The sequence below is a fragment of the Oncorhynchus tshawytscha genome, linkage group LG09, assembly GCF_018296145.1.
Source record: "Oncorhynchus tshawytscha isolate Ot180627B linkage group LG09, Otsh_v2.0, whole genome shotgun sequence".
NCBI classification, from domain to species: Eukaryota; Metazoa; Chordata; class Actinopteri; order Salmoniformes; family Salmonidae; genus Oncorhynchus; species Oncorhynchus tshawytscha.
The window spans coordinates 62645569-62662902 of NC_056437.1; the positions used below are offsets into that span (position 1 = coordinate 62645569).

At 40.4% G+C, this 17334-nt stretch overlaps 2 protein-coding genes across 3 annotated transcripts in view; one reads left to right on the forward strand and one right to left on the reverse strand.

The window, feature by feature from the left end:
* The window catches only part of asphd1 (aspartate beta-hydroxylase domain containing 1), a 69582-nt gene that overhangs the window by 36435 nt on the left and 15813 nt on the right, over nucleotides 1-17334 (reverse strand). For both annotated transcript variants that reach the window (XR_002952932.1, XM_024414796.2), the window contains exon 3: nucleotides 1535-1741. Coding sequence is in view for 1 of the 2 variants with exons in the window: in XM_024414796.2 (XP_024270564.1) it covers nucleotides 1535-1741 (207 nt within the window). In the remaining variant the exon portion in view is untranslated. The remainder of the gene's footprint in view (nucleotides 1-1534; nucleotides 1742-17334) is intronic.
* The window catches only part of sez6l2 (seizure related 6 homolog (mouse)-like 2), a 98414-nt gene that overhangs the window by 8778 nt on the left and 72302 nt on the right, over nucleotides 1-17334 (forward strand). The window lies entirely within an intron of this gene.

Genomic DNA, 17334 nt, shown 5'->3' on the forward strand with positions numbered 1-17334 from the left:
AATTGACATCTTACATTTTCTGAGTGTGATGGAAATCCAGCTAACTTCTGGAAAGTAGTCAAGTCCTTGAAGCTAAATTCCACCCCCTTATTGCCCCAGCAGGTTATGACAATCCCTGGTCCTCTAATAGATCAAATTAACATTTTTTGATGCTTTAAATAGCTATTATGCCTCAGCTGTCCACCTATTTGAGAGAATAGTTTCTGAAAATTCCTCTAATTCCACCATTATTCAAATAATAATAATTTTAAAAAACAGCTTGCAGAGAATGATCCACTCCTGGCACACATTCTTTATTTTCAACCATTTGTTGTCTCTGATGTACTAAGTGCCTTGCTAAAAATCCATGTAAAAAAATCTCTGCCTCGCTTATTGAAAGAAACATGAACCTATATTTTTTACTTGACAATTGTTTCTGGTATTATCCCTAAGATCTGGAAAGCGGCACATGTCCTCCCCCTACACAAAGGCGGAGACCATTTGACTTAGCTTGGAAATTGGATGGTAGTTATCTATCTTGCATTGTCAAAGTATTAGAATCCCTGGCCAACTCTCAGCTAAGAAATTTTAACTTATCATTCTATTCTTAATGTGCACCAATCTGGTTTTAGACCTGGACATAGCATCATTTCAGCTGCTATGCTTGTCTTAGATGATATGTTAAATTGCTTAGATCATAAAAATATTGTGCTTCCTTATTTATTCACCACTACCTACTAATTCAAAGGTTTCTTGCAAGTGGTTTAAGTGGTTTAAGAATTACTTGACAGACAGAACATAATGTGTATTTTCTGATGGAGAGCAGCGCGAAACGGTGCTAAAATAGATGTAAATAGTTATTGCTCACCATATGTCTTTGGCAGAGGGAAAAGTGAGAGTCATGAGATAATGAGTGTTGATCAGTCATGTAAATTAAAGTGCTGAAAACGAATTGGCTCCCTATTTAAAAAGAAGATGGAGAACAAGCTATGATGGAAAAATATTGGAGTTTTGGTGCAGGTAAAGCAAACTAGCGCAAAAATAATATTGCGATATTGTCAAAACAAAACAATTCGATATATCTTCAAAACTAATATCCCGACATGTAACTGTATAGATTCCCCCCCCCCATCACTACTAACTAGCCCCATAGATGTCCAACCAACTTTGTCAAGGTCGCACACCAGTTCAGCCGGCCGAAGTGAATTGGCTAAAGAAATTGGGTAGCTAGTCAGTTCAGCCCCCCTTTAAATCAACTTCCGGTGGACTGTGGCATAGCAAGAGTGCAAGTGCAAACTTGTGGCACCAAAGCTTAGTGGAAGCTTGACTGCATCGGTGCAGACTGCCTCCATTTGAAGTAAATGACAGGCTCAGATGCTATGGAGATGTTAAAAATGTATTCCTTCTCCCTCTGTTTTGGAAGGACTCACTGATGTGACATGACTGGATCTGTGAAAGCTATGTAAGAGAACCCTTGCTTTCACCTAATTGTCCAATCAGGTTAGATCAGTGACTGAACAGGTACATGCTCATTGGGAGTTGTAGGTTTGTGTACCTTAGGTCCCAGGCCGGTCCAGCCAATCTTTGGATCAATGCCTCTCTGGTAGACCGCCTGAAACTCTGCAAGGATTATGGGATAGTTGGCCTCCAAGACCTCAATGTCATGTCGATGGGCGTCACGTGGGAAAAAAGGAATGCTGGGGACATCTGGGAGGAAGAAGAGATGAGGCTTTTGGATGGAGGAGCGATCATTTAATGTGGCCTGAGAAAGACAAATCACAGAGAAAGAGTCATACATTCTAGAGAAAGAACTAAACATTAGACATTGGTTAATACACATTTATTGTAATTGTTTTACACTGAGGATGAAAACAAACAAAAACATGCAAGGGATGTTTTGTAAATATTTTTATTTTTGCTTTCTGTTCTTTAAATGCCAACCACCAGGACACCAAACACACACAGGGAGGCTGGGAACAACATATAGCAGCACCCCCGAAGCAGGTTAGGGATTGTCTGTATTATCTGAAATAAATAAAACAAATCATATTCTAATGCTATCCAAGGCCTTTATACACACAAATGGTTACTCTTTCAATAGCATATGACATGTATTAATTACAGTGTTAGAATGTTGCATTCAGAATGACACCTCATTAGCTTGAAGGGGGATCCCTCGAGGCCCAGCAGTTCTAGTGTTAAAACAGATCAATATCTTCGGTTTTGTACATTTGATTTTGTCATACACACACATGCAGGACTTAGAAAAGTATAGCTGTGTTCTTTCTCAAATGGCACAGATAATTCTGGGCGTTCACTATAAAAGTCACTGACCGAACACCAATACATGCATTTGAGAGTAAAACAATCACTGAAATAACAGCAAACACTTGTAGGGATCATGATTTGTTGAAGTTAAATAACAGAAAAAGTGGTTTGTTTCATTTTCTTAATGGCAGCCTCTCGAAACCAACATCCGACATTCCAAAATATAGATAGCAGCCTTACAATTCCTCATCTCACCAACCATATACAGTGGGGAGAACAAGTATTTGATACACTGCCGATTTTGCAGGTTTTCCTACTTACAAAGCATGTAGAGGTCTGTAATTTTTATCATAGGTACACTTCAACTGTGAGAGAAGCTATGTAAGATGTATCATGTATCTAAAACAAAAATCCAGAAAATCACATTGTATGATTTTTAAGTAATTCATTTGCATTTTATTGCATGACATAAGTATTTGATCACCTACCAACCAGTAAGAATTCCGGCTCTCACAGACCTGTTAGTTTTTCTTTAAGAAGCCCTCCTGTTCTCCACTCATTACCTGTATTAACTGCACCTGTTTGAATTCGTTACCTGTATAAAAGACACCTGTCCTCACACTCAATCAAACCGACTCCAACCTCTCCACAATGGCCAAGACCAGAGACCTGTGTAAGGACATCAGGGTTAAATTGTAGACCTGCACAAGGCTGGGATGGGCTACATGATAATAGGCAAGCAGCGTGGTGAGAAGGCAACAACTGTTGGCGCAATTATTAGAAAATGGAAGAAGTTCAAGATGACGGTCAATCACCCTCGGTCTGGGGCTCCATGCAAGATCTCACCTCGTGGGGCATCAATGATCATGAGGAAGGTGAGGGTTCAGCCCAGAACTACACGGCAGGACCTGGTCAATGACCTGAAGAGAGCTGGGACCACAGTCTCAAAGAAAACCATTAGCAACACACTACGCCGTCATGGATTAAAAATCTACAGCGCACGCAAGGTCACCCTGCTCAAGCCAGCGCATGTACAGGCCCATCTGAAGTTTGCCAATGACCATCTGGATGATGGTCATTGGAGGAGGAATGGGAGAAGGTCATGTGTTCTGATGAGACAAAAATAGAGCTTTTTGGTCTAAACTCCACTCGCCGTGTTTGGAGGAAGAAGAAGGATGAGTACAACCCAAGAACACCATCCCAACCGTGAAGCATGGAGGTGGAAACAACATTCTTTGGGGATGCTTTTCTGCAAAGGGGACAGGACGACTGCACCATATTGAGGGGCGGATGGATGGGGCCATGTATCGCGAGATCTTGGCCAACAACCTCCTTCCCTCAGTAAGAGCATTGAAGATGGGTCGTGGATTCCAGCATGACAACGTCCCGAAACACACAGCCAGGGCAACTAAGGAGTGGCTCAGTAAGAAGCATCTCAAGGTCCTGGAGTGGCCTAGCCAGGCTCCAGGCCTGAACCCAATAGAAAATCTTTGGAGGGAGCTGAAAGTCCGTATTGCCCATTGACAGCCCCGAACCTGAAGGATCTGGAGAAGGTCTGTATGGAGGAGTGGGCCAAAATCCCTGCTGCAGTGTGTGCAAACCTGGTCAAGAACTACAGGAAACGTATGAACTCTGTAATTGCAAACAAAGGTTTCTGTACCAAATATTAAGTTCTGCTTTTCTGATGTATCAAATACTTATGTCATGCAATAAAATGCAAATAATTACTTAAAAATCATACAATGTGATTTTCTGGATTTTTGTTTTAGATACACACACACACACACACACACACTACAAAAAAGTACCTTATGGAACAAGGGGGACAGTGAAGCAACACACACACACTACCCCACAATGACAAAACAAAAACGGGTTAAGAACTGTTTGCAAATTTATGGAAAAAAAAAAATATATATATATATATATATATATATATATTACATAAGTATTCAGACCCTTTACTCAGTGCTTTGTTGAAGAGCCTTTGGCAGCGATTACAGACTCAAGTCTTCTTGGGTATGATGCAACAAGTTTGGCACACCTGTATTTTTGGGAGTTTCTCCCATTCTTCTCTGCAGATCCTCTCAAGCTCTGTCAGGTTGGATGGGGAGAGTCGCTGCACAGCTATTTTCAGGTTTCTCCAGAGATGTTCAATCTGGTTCAAGTCCTGTTGTCCTGTTGGAAAGTGAACCTTTCATTTAAGAATGATGTAAGCAACCCTGTTCTTGGGGACCTTCAGTGCTGCAAAACATTTTTGGAACCCTTCCCGAGATCTGTGCCTCAACACAATCCTGTCTTGGAGCTCTACATAGCTTGGTATTTGCTCTGACATGCACTGTCAACTGTGGACCTTATATAGACAGGTTTACGCCTTTCCAAATCATGTCCAATCAATTGAATTTACCACAGGGGGACTCCAATCAAGTTGTAGAAACATCAAGGATGCTCAATGGAAACAGGATGGACCTGAGGTCAATTTCGAGTCTCATAGCAAATGGTCTGAATACTTGTGTAAATAAGGTGTTCATTGTTAATACATTTGCAAACATTTCTAAAAACCTGTTTTTGCTTTATCATTATGGGGTGTTGTGTGTAGATTGAGTGGGAAATCATTTTAGAATAAGGATGTAATGTAAGAAAATGTGGAAAAAGTCAAGGGGTCTGAAAACATAAAATATTTTCTTAAACAGGACATGCAACCTGACTCTTTCCCCCACCCAACTCTCCTTCTATTGATTTCAACTTGATAAACGCAAGTGTCGCGTTTCTCTTTACGTTTTGGTGACTCCCAAACCAAAATGTTCTTTGGATGGTGGACCATTCTTGATAAACACAGGAAACTGTTGAGCATAAAAAACCCAGCAGCGTTGAAGTTCTTGACACAAATCGTTGCGTCTGGAACCTACTACCATACCCCGTTCAAACATTTTTGTAATTTAGCAGACGCTCTTATCCAGAGCAACTTACAGGAGCTAAAATTGCCTTGCTCAAGGGCACAGACATTTTTCACCTAGTCGGCTCTGGAATTCAAACCAGACCTATTGGTTACTGGCCCAACGTTCTTAACTGCAAGGCTACCTTTAATATTTTGTCTTGTCCAGTCACCCTCTGAATGGCACTAACACAATCCATGTCTCAAGGCTTGAACATTTCTTTAACTTGTCTCCTCCCCTCGCCTGCCTTTCTCTAAACAGAATATTCAGTCAACCTTTTAATCTGTGCTTGATTATGGTAATATTATTTATCAAAGTGCAGCTTTTACTACTCTTAAACCTTTGGATGCCATCTATACCATAGTGCCCTTCATTTTGTTACAGGTGACAGTTTTGATACTCATCACTGCATCCTGTATCAAAAAGGTTGGCTGGACTTGGCTAAAGACCCATAAATCTCTACATTACTCCCTTTTTGTTTACAAGGCCCTACTTCATAAACTTCTGTCTTATCTAACTTTACTGTTGAAGTATAGACGCCCAAGTTGCCACACTGTTCACAGGATTGGTTAACTCAAGGTTCCTAGGGTCTCCATCGAGCTAGGTAAATCAGCTTTTAGTTTTAATGCACCGTATTGCTGGAACAAAACTCAAAAAATAAATTTCTTCTTGATGTTCTGGTGCCATTCAGGCAATTTAAAGTATTGACTGGGGACTTATTTGTAACTATGTAACTATTTTTTGGGGTGATTGTGATGTTTTATTTGTGATTCCGATGACCATGCTGTTGTATTATACAGGGTGTATTTGAAAAGGCGGTAAATAAAAGGTAATAAAAGGTAATAAGAGGTGAAAATAGGTAAATAAAAGGAAATAAAAGGTACTAAAAATAAAATCTATATTGATTGAAGTGGATTTAACAAATTACATCAATAAGGGATCATAGCTTTCACCTGGTCAGTCTACTGTATGTCATGGAATGAGCAGGTGTTCCTGATGTTTTGTATATTCAGTATATTAAAAAATGTTTCTGCATATTGGTTATTGATTTGAAATTGGGCTATTTATCAAAATGTCTGATCAAAAGGAAGCATCAACAGCATCATTATTGTGCGTGCGAAGCAACACTACTATTAATGACACTTCAATTACTTATTATTATTATTACCTACAGCTTTTATACGAAAGATCCCATTTCAACTAAATAATGTGCAGAAAGGTCTAACTTAAGTTTCTTACATTTTTATTTGATACTTCATTTTTACTATTTTCTACATTGTAAAATAATAGTGAAGACATCAAAACTATGAAATTAACACATATGGAATCATGTAACCAAAAAAAGTGTTAGATTCTTCAAAGTAGCCACCATGCCTTGATGACAGCTTTGCACACTCTTGGCATTCTCTCCACCAGCTTCATCTGAAATGCTTTTCAAACAGTCTTGAAGGAGTTCCCCCAAGCTGAGCCATTGTTGGCTGCTTTTCCTTCACTCTGCGGTCCAACTCATCCCAAACCATTTCAATTGGGTTGAGGTCGGGTGATTGTGTAGGACAGGTCATCTGACGCAGCACTACATCACTCTCCTTCTTGGTCAAATAGCCCTTACACAGCCTGGAGGTGTTGGGTCATTGTACTTCTGAAAAACAAATTATATTGTGGAGTAAAGTACATTGCGTTGACGCAAGGGATAGTTAGAACGCTGATTATGCGTTGGTACACAGGCGGTAAAGTGTTTCTCTCCTCGCTGAATGACTGGGCAATATAAACCGATAATTGTTCATGTCTTCAAGATTGAATTTGAATTAACTGAATGGCGAGGATGAAGAAGAGGGTGATTGAATTTAGAACAATAGCGTACAAATTTATCTTCCTCTGTCCAGCGTGCAGAACAGCTCACACCAAGGAAAATACAACTTTTTTGTTGTTTCTACATTGTCAGAAGAAGCTACCTGGACTGTAACCTATTTCTGACTATAAACTCATGTTTTATTGTAAGAGAAACGGAAATGGCTTCAGGACAACGAAAGAAAGTTGATATGAAAACCAATAGAACAGGAGAGAAATGGCATAGTGGTGGGCCAATAGGAAATACATTTGCCAAAATTACACTGTGTTGGTCCCATGTTTTATGAGCTGAAATAAAAGATCCCAGAAATGTTGCATACACACAACAAATTATTTCAAAAATGCGACGCACACATTTGTTGACATCCCTGTTAGTGAGCATTTCTCCTTTGCCAAGATAATCCATCCATTTGAAAGGAGTAGCATATTAAGAAGCTGATTAAACAGCAGGATAATTACACAGGTCCACCTTGTGCTGGGGACAATAAAAGGCCACTGAAATGTGCAGTTTTGTCACAATACAATGCCACAGATGTCTTAAGTTTTGAGGGAGTGTGCAATTGGCATGCTGACTGCAGGAATGTCACCCAGCGCTGTCGGCAGAGAATTTAAATGTTAATTTCTTTACAATAAGCCGCCTCCGTCATTTGAGAGAATTTGGCATTACGTCCAACCGGCCTCACGTGTAACCACACCAGCCCAAGACGTCCAAATTCGTCTTCTTCACTTGTGGGATTGTCTGAGACCAGCCACTCGGACAGCTGATGAAACTGGGTTAGCACATCCAAAGAATTTCTGCACAAACTGTCTCAGGGAAGCTCATCTGCATGCTCGTCGTCCTCACCAGGGTCTTGACCTGACTGCAGTTCAGAGTCGTAACCAACTTCAGTGGGCAAATGCTCACCTTTTATGGCCATTGGCACACTGGAGAAATGTGCTCTTCACGGATGAATCCAAGTTTCAACTGTACCCGGACAGAGTGCCCCATGGTGGCAATGGGGTTATGGTTTGGGCAGGCATATGCGACGGACAACGAACACAATGACATTTTTTATGAATTATGAATGGCAATTTGAATGCACAAAGATACCTGAGGCCCAATGTTGTGCCATTCATCTGCCGCCATCACATTTCAGCATGATAATGCACACAGGATCTGTACAAAATGTCCCAGTTCTTCCATGGGATGCGTATTCAGCATGTTTGGGATGTTCTGGATCGACGTGTACGATAGCGTGTTCCAGCTCCCGCCAATATCCAGCAACTTCACACAGCATTAAAGAGGAGTGGGACAACATTCCACAGACCACAATCAACAGCCTGATCAACTCTATACGAAGGAGATGTGTTGCACTGCATGAGGCAGATGGTGGTCACACCAGATACAGACTGGTTTCCTGTAAAGTACTCCAATAAAATGACTTTGTCGTATCTGTACTTTACTATTTAACAACTTTTACTATTACTTCACTGCATTCCTGAAGAAAATAACATACTTTTTACTCCATACATTTTCCCTGACACCCAAAAGTACTCGTTACATTTGGAATACGTAGCATGACAGGAAAATGGTCCAATTCACATACTTATCAAGAGAACATCCCTGGTCATCTCTACTGCCTCTGATCTTGGCAGACTAACTAAACAAATGCTTTGTTTGTAAATTACATCAGTGTTGGAGTGTGCCATCTGGTTTGCTTAATTATTTATATACTTTATTTTGATATTTAAATCTATTTTAAACCAAATACTTTAATAAGTCTTGCTCAAGTAGTATTTTCTATTAAAAAGGTATCTTTACTTTTACTCAAGTATTATAAATTGGATAATTTTTCACCACTGGGTATTTGTGACCAACAGATGCATATCTGTATTCCCAGTCATGTGAAATCCATAGATAAAAGCCTAATATGTAGATGAAAGGCCTAATTACTTTATTTAAATTGACTGATTTCCTTATAGGAAATAACTCAGTAAAATCTTTCAAATTGTTGCATTTATATTTTTGCTCAGTATATATGAAAATGATTAGTTCTTAACAGTAAGCTTTTTGAAAAATATTTCCAACAATCTCCCCCTTGATAATCATAAATCCTCAGTGTGACATAGCAATGGAATCTATAGGCTTACTGCTGCTTTGGCCTATAGGTTGCTTGATGCAGAACTAGTGTGAGCGGAGAGATTCTCGGACAGAAACATCCACACCTCCATTAGTTTACAAAAGGATAGAATAATTAAGGGGTCTCCAACAGGTCGATCGTGAGCTACCAGTAGCTCGCAGCCCATCTATGAGTAGCTCACCAAACAATTCTGATAGTTCATGCAATTCCACCACTAACTGTCAAACAAATCTCACAAGTATCAGACACCGCAATCTCCCAGCTACTATTTAATCAATACAACATTGACATTATCCCACCCCTGTTTAGCCACTATTGGCTTAAAAAGCCAAACCTAACAATATCTGCCAATTCATTTCCAGCAATATTGTCCGTCTGTCTGTGTGGTACACGTGTTTGTCTCACTCCATGTGTAGCCAGTTATGATAACCGTCTTGTGGGTTGATAGAAAAACCTTCCCCTAAACGTTCAATAAAATGCTAACTGCAAAGTAGGCTAACCTGGCAGAAGTACTGTATATCATGAGTATCTATTATTTGCAAATGTTGCGCTAGATGCTCAATTCTGAAGTATTCCTGCTGCTGCTGAAGTAATCCTGCTGCTGCTGAAGTAATCCTGCTGCTGCTGAAGGCTGTTCAGAGTTGCCATTGTGGCATTCCCGACACATGAGTAAAACACCACAACAAAGTTGTGTATTGGGACCAGTGTATTAAATCAATGCCTAGGCTACATGAGTGTGTCTCCTGCTTTTCAGAGTCCAAAAGAGCCTCTTCATTCAGTTTGGCGTGGGAGGAGGAGAAAGGAGGGTAACTACTCCAGTCGCTTATCCTATTCCTCCCTCTTCGGCCCAATGACTTGAGAGAAAGTTGACTGGGCTAATGTCAGGGGACACTCAAGAACTTGGATACCTGTGTCAACACCTGCTACCAACTAGCCAGCTTGCAATGGAGCTCACGCCACCTGGAATAGCTAATGAACATTTCCAGCCCTGTGGAAACTGAGTTTGTTATGTTCTTGTCCGGTACAATATTGACAATCCAGAGCTCCAATGCAGCAATTGTTTGCTGGTGGAGGATTACAGGAATGGGGTGGCTATGCTTAGCAAACAAATCTCAATTCTATTTATGGGAAACTTATGGGAAAACTCTAATTGGAACCTTCTTAACTCCTATGGCTGGACGCCGCTCGGGCAAGATGGATGTTTCCCCGCCTTGTCATCTGTCCCTATCCAAATGGCTTGTGCTACCTGGAACTTGCCTGCCTACGAAATTATTTCCATCTGCTTCTCCTCATCCATCCTGTAGTGAAGTAGACTGAGAACAGCAATAAGAATGTTCCAATCAGCGCTGGTCCCATTTCACAAGTAGTGGAAAACGAAGGCAGCGGCATGCTGCTAAGCGGATGGGAGTAACTGCGAGAGGTTCAGAGCAGATTGACATAAGGAATAGCTTCGCTGTACTGGTGCCTGATCTACCTGCGCCTTCAGCGCTGGGACTGCCTGTGTCTGCGGCGGCGGTGCTGACTCCAACTACGTTGTCAAGTTTAGCTCCTTTCCCCCTCTATGGATCTGACGGGACACTGGCTGCTGTGGGAGGTCTAGACCTATCGCCGGGAGCAGCGGGCGTACGCTATTTGTATTTACTAGGGATCCCCATTAGCTGTTGGCAAGGCAGCAGCTTCTCTTCCTGGGGTCCAAGCATAGTAGGCACTTACATTACATGTAAAAGAAAAGATAAAACAGTACATCATAACATGACACCACTACATAGCTACAATACAAAATGTTTAATACCACCATACAACAATATTACAATGTACTGTACATGTGTATAGAGTGTGTGTGCTAGTGCGCCTACACGTGTATATGTACCTTTGTGTCTCTTCTCAGTCCCTGCTGTTCCATAAGGTCTATTTTTTTAATATCCATAATAAAGCATTGCTATCAACAAAGCAGGTCCTACAGGCCCTAGTTTTGTCGCACCTGGACTACTATTCAGTCATGTGGTCAGGTGCCACAAAGAGGGACTTACAAAAATTACAATTCGCTGTAGGACTTCTTGGAAGACCTTTGACATGAAATTCAAGCTACTTTGCAAGCAAATTCAAGCAACCCAAGCTGCTAGGAAAGAATCTAACTGAAAGGTGTGGAAAGGTGTGGTGTGAAAACTCACTTTTATAGATAACTTTTACACTTTCTGGTAAACAGAAGATACTGTACAGGAATGATGGAGTCCATCCATACCATCTTGGCTCCTGGACTCTGTCCATGCATTTCAAGGCTGCGTTGAAACAATGACTTATCAATGACCCAAGACCAGCTCAGTTAATCCCTACCATTGTGACAATGAGACGTCATAATGCTGCATCAAATGTACATTATCCCAGGGGCGTTAGCAGACAATGTAAGTAACTTAAAAATGATGTCCCACTAATTTCCCTGAATACCTCTGATCCTACAGCTATTGTATGCAGTAATCATGAGCAAATGAATCAGTTACACTGTTAGCACTGATGCAGTGTGCCCTAGTAGGAAGACCACTTTCAGCTCCAATATAAATAACATGAGCAAGTATACATAAATGATAAATTATGATAAATTATGATAAATTATATAAAGAATGATAGTAAAAGGCTTTGGAGCACCTTAAATGACATTTTGGGGGAAAAAAGCCAACTCGGCTTCATCATTCATTGAATCATTCATCACAAAAGGCACTGATATTGCCAACTACTTTAATGACTTTTTCATTGGCAAGATAAGCAAACTTAGGGATGACATGCCAGCAACAAACGCTGACACTACACATATCTTACCAAATTATGAAAGAAAATGATTGTACTTTTGAATTCCATAAAGTCAGTGTGGAAGAGGTGAAAGAATTGTTGCCTATCAACAATGACAAGACATCGGAGTCTGATAATCTGGATGGAAAATCATTGAGGATAATAGCGGACGATATTGCCACTTCTATTTGCCACATCTTCAATTTAAGTCTCGTAGAAAGTGTGTGCCCTCAGGCATGGAGGGAAGCTAAAGTCATTCCGCTACCCAAGAATAGTAAAGCCCCCTTTTACTTGCTCAAATAGCCGACCAATCAGCCTGTTACCAACCCTTAGTAAACTCCTGGAAAAATTTGTATTTGACCAGATACAATACTATTTCATAGTAAACAAATTGACAAGAGACTTTCAGCACGCATATAGGGAAGGACACTCAACAAGCACGGCACTTACACAAATGAATGATGATTGGCTGCGAGAAATTGATGATAAAGTGATTGTGGGGGCTGTCTTTATTAGACTTCAGCGCAGCTTTTGACATTATCAATCAGTCTGCTGCTGAAAAAGCTTTTGTGTTATGGCTTTACATCAACTGCTATAATGTGGATAAAGACTTACTTGTCTAACATAAAACAGAGGGTGTTCTTTAATGGAAGTCTCTCAAATATAATCCAGGTAGAAGCAGGAATTCCCCAGGGTAGCTGTTTAGGCCCCTTGCTTTTTAAAAATTTTACTAACAACATGCCACTGTCTATAAGTAAGGCCAGTGTGTCTGTGTATGCGGATAACTCAACACTATACACGTCAGCTACTTGTAACGCACTGGGCGTAGTGGGTGCGGAGTCAGACGCAAGAGACAGAAGATACAGAGTAGCGCTTTATTACGCACCGGGGAAAATGTACTGCCAAGAAACTGAGTGCACATATACAATTGCCCAAAACCAGGACCACACCAGTCTGGAGGGAAAATCCAAAACAACCAGCACTACCACACAAAATACACAGTGGGAAACTAAATAAGCCCGCACAAAGAGCAGCCGGGCCTACCGGCTTAAATAGCCCAACTAAACTTAAACAAGAAACAGGTGTTACTAATCAGACAAAAACAACAGAAAAGGGAAAAGGGATCGGTGGCATGCATGTCAATCTCTCATGACTGAAAGTGGAAGAGAGATTGACTTCCTCATTACTGTTTTTGTAAGAGGTGTTGACAAGCTGAAGGTACCAAGCTGTCTGCTTAAAATACTAGCGCACAGATCGGACACCCATGCATACCCCACAAGACATGCCACCAGAGGTCTCTTCACAGTCCCCAAGTCCAGAACAGACTATGGGAGGTGCACAGTACAACATAGAGCCATGACTACATGGAACTCTATTCCACATCAGATAACTGATGCAAGCAGTAGAATCAGATTTAACAAGCAGGTAAAAAAACGGAGACTGTGAAGAGACACAGAACATGCATACTCACACATTATGATACTGTTGTATGGTGGTATTGAACATTTTGTGTAGGGATGTTAAATGTACAGTTTTAATTTATCTCATTCATTTCAAACATAAACCTTTTGTTTTATGTATATGTAATGTGGGTGCTTTGGTGTGTCTCCCCATCTGGTACAGGTACCCCCTCCACCCCCCTCTCCCGAGTTTCGCTCTCCAGCAAATATGCACAGTTGAGGCGAGTGACTGAACTTACAATGGCTAGACCCAAGTTGTTATATTCTTAGCTTGTGCTTTATGCTATTTGCCTCATGACTCCTGCATGCTTTGTTGACTATGAACTTGCTTGTTTACCCAACCGTGGGACAGTATGTTTGTTCCCACACTCGGGACTCTGGTTCTATTGGATACACGGACTCTTGGCTTTCCATCCTATTCTAACCACCTCATGTTACCTGATGAAATTGCTGTACAATATGATCTTGTTGCCATCTAATGCAAATTCAAATGTTATAAATGAACACTACAGAGCTCTCCCTGTCCTCTACCATAACCTGATTGTATTACTGCTGATTATATATGGAAATGTGCATGTACACCCTGGCCCATCTACTGTTGCGAGACCCAATTCTGATTTCTACACTTAAAAGCCTGTGTTTTCTGCATATTAACACCAGAAGCATATTACCTAAAATTGATCAATTGAAAGTGTGGGTTCACAACTCCAATCCAGATGTGTTGGTCATTACTGAGACGTGGTTAAGAAACATTATTTTGAACACTGATGTTAACCTTTCTGGTTATAACCTTTTTCGGCAAGACAGATCTTCCAAAGCTGGTGGAGTGGCAATCTTTACCAAGGAACATCTTCAGTGCTTGGTTGTCTCCACCAAGTGTGTCCCCAAACAATTTGATTTGCTGGTTTTACGCATTAAACTTTCAAATGGCTCTTTGTTGACTGTTGATAGGTGTAATCAACCACCTTCAGCACCGGCTTGTACCCTAAATGCCCTAAGTTCTCTCCTGGCCCCTTACACTAAGTCTGAATTTGTCCTGCAAGGTGACCTAAACTGGGACATGCTTAAAATCACCAGACCAAGTCCTAAAGCAATGGGACTCCCTAAATCTTTCTCAGATTACCAATCCTACAAGGTATGACTTCAAAACACTCAGAAAAGGCTACTCTCCTTGATGTTATCCTTAAAAAAGAATATTAAAAAAAATATACCCCAACCATGACAAAAACATTAGTAGACTAAACATCTGCCAACTGGCCTTGACCAATAGTGAAACTCAGCACAAAAGCAATAATGGAAGTATAATGAATGTGTCGATAAGACAACAATAAAAAATTATCAATTATTGTCAGCTTATGCTTGTGTGCATCTTCATGCAATGGCCTCAGTTGGATTTCATTTAGCTGTTATCCCTTGTCCTAACAATTTACACAATTTTGGTAACTTTCACTTGCTTGACACACTTTTAGATACCTTTGTTTGGTTGTAGTGCGTAATAATCTCCAGTTTTCTCTTTATTGTCCCCCCATCATCTTGTCAATCTTCAGCACCGTTGCAGAGTACAACGGCTGTGCAGGTGCCTTATTTTGTGCAGAGGGAGGCAGCTCCTATCTCACTTTGTTCATGTTGCCGGGCAGACATGTTTTCTTTGCAAGCAACTGCTTCGTCAAAGACAGTGAAGTGAAAAAATTGTTCATGGTGACATTTCTCCCCTTGCAAACTTCACGAGCCTTATCACCACATTCTCCATCACTCGCTCGGTCACCTGCTGCCTGATATGGATATTTTCCCAGATAATGAAAGCCATTCAGTATGTACAATTATGCACACTCACACTGTGTAGCCAACTCCAAGTAGACTGATAAGACTGCTTTGATTAGGTGGACTGATATAGAGTACATACCATTTTAAAGCCATGTAACCTTTTGGGCGAACTTACCAAATTCATATAGAAATGTGAGTCATTCTCACTAAAAGCAAGTCTAAGAAGCAGTAGATCTGTTCTGTGTGTACTATTTCTAAGTTTCCCATTCTGTTGGATCCTGTGTTTTACATTATAGCCATTACCATATATATGATTGAATATTATCTGTTGGCTTGTGTGGATGTATGTATGTGTTATGCAACATAGCTGACTTGAAACATTGTTAAAAGTTTCAAGGCCATGGGCCTTTCTCATGATGGAAAAATACAGAAGACAGGGCACATTCAGAGCGTGGGGTTGCAGAACAAGTGGTCTTTTGTTAGATAACAGGAGCCAGGTGCGAGATAACGGTATGGAGCATGGGCGCATGGATGTTCTTCACAGCAACAGTTACATCTATCAACAGAAGCGCCAAGAGGCGGGGACCCGCCTGAGCGCCTGCAATAGGCTGAGCAAGTTTAAACCACGCCCAGCCTCTACTGTGATAGGCCAACAGACTGGTTGGAACTGTCTATCACAGTATAAAGAATACTGTTTACATACATCTTGTCAGTTCTCTGTTTGCCCTGCAAGGTAGGACAGAGAGCCCGTATATACGAAAATTGCATTTACCACTTATTGCTTAGCTAATAAAAAATACATAGTATACAATCGGTGACTCATTGTCATATTTATCCTGATACCAGATTCGAATTTACGCAATTCTAACAATTTTTAAGTTTAGTTTTAGCATCTTTTACTTTCAGTTTCGTACACCAGATTCAAACAGCTGAAATACAATATTTTTGGTTATGGAAAATATTTTTCACAACGGTTTAGATGGCATAATGATTACATTATTACACTATACTTGCTTGTTTTGTCAACTGTTCGAATTTTAGCGAACAGAAAATGGCAGAGCGATTTCTGCATATTGCATCTTTAATATTATAATTAGAATGGATCAATACAATGGAATAGCCCACCCTGTTCTTAATTCATAAGTGGTGATTACATAATTATGCATCACATTTTCCCCTCGCATAACTCACCCATTCTACCCCTTTATCCCCATTAACCTTTACTTAATCTTTTTTAAGCTGTTGTAATATGTGTGAAATTAGTTTAGGTTCAGTTTCAAGGAAATTATCGGAGTGATTATCTGTTGGGCACTGCACTTTCTACTGTCGGAAGAAGGAGCGGAGCAGGCCCTACTGTCGGGAGGAGATGCAACAGGGGGGACCATTCCCTCCTAAAACTCCAGTTCTGTTTGTGATATTAAGATTCTAACACAGACTTATTTGTAAAAAGTCAAGGACGGAGGGTGGCATGACTTGAAAAATTGCAGAGTAATAAATAAATAAATACAATTCATGAGCAGCCAGAATGACTGCTTTAGCGTTAAAGGTAGACTCAGCAATATGATGTAGATGCAGAAAGAAAATGGTATCATGGGTCAATTTCTGCAACAAGTAAGAGCATTGAAGTGCGAGGCTCAACTCCTCCGCTGTTTTGTTGCACATGCACAGAAAGTGTGTGACTGTGTGAGAGCGAAGTGTTGCAAATATCACCATGTTAAAATCTTTAGTGTTGCTCGTGGTAAAGTCATTTAGCGTTTTTTGAATGTGATCAGTGTTATTGCTGATAGTTAGCTAAAAATACAATCGACACAGGACCTTTTTGGCCTGCCTGGTGACATCACCAGACGGTATAAATTAATAGACCAATAAGAAACAGAGTTCCAAACCTCTCTGCCAATAACAGCTCATTTTCAGATGAGATATTCCTCCCATTAAGTCCTTCACTCCTAGAAAATCCTAGCAAAATTCTTCCATGAGAAAAGTTGTATTTTCTAAAAAGCTATTTTTGTTTCGTTTTGAATATTTTAATGAAAAACATATTACAGTAAGGTTGTTCTGATAGCTGTACTAATGTATAAAGTATTATATCTAGTGGCTAAATTGGGTAACGTTACTGTAGCTTTTAATTTGCAAAATCTCGGTGCAGAGCTATTTCCTGTCAGAACAATCAGAGCA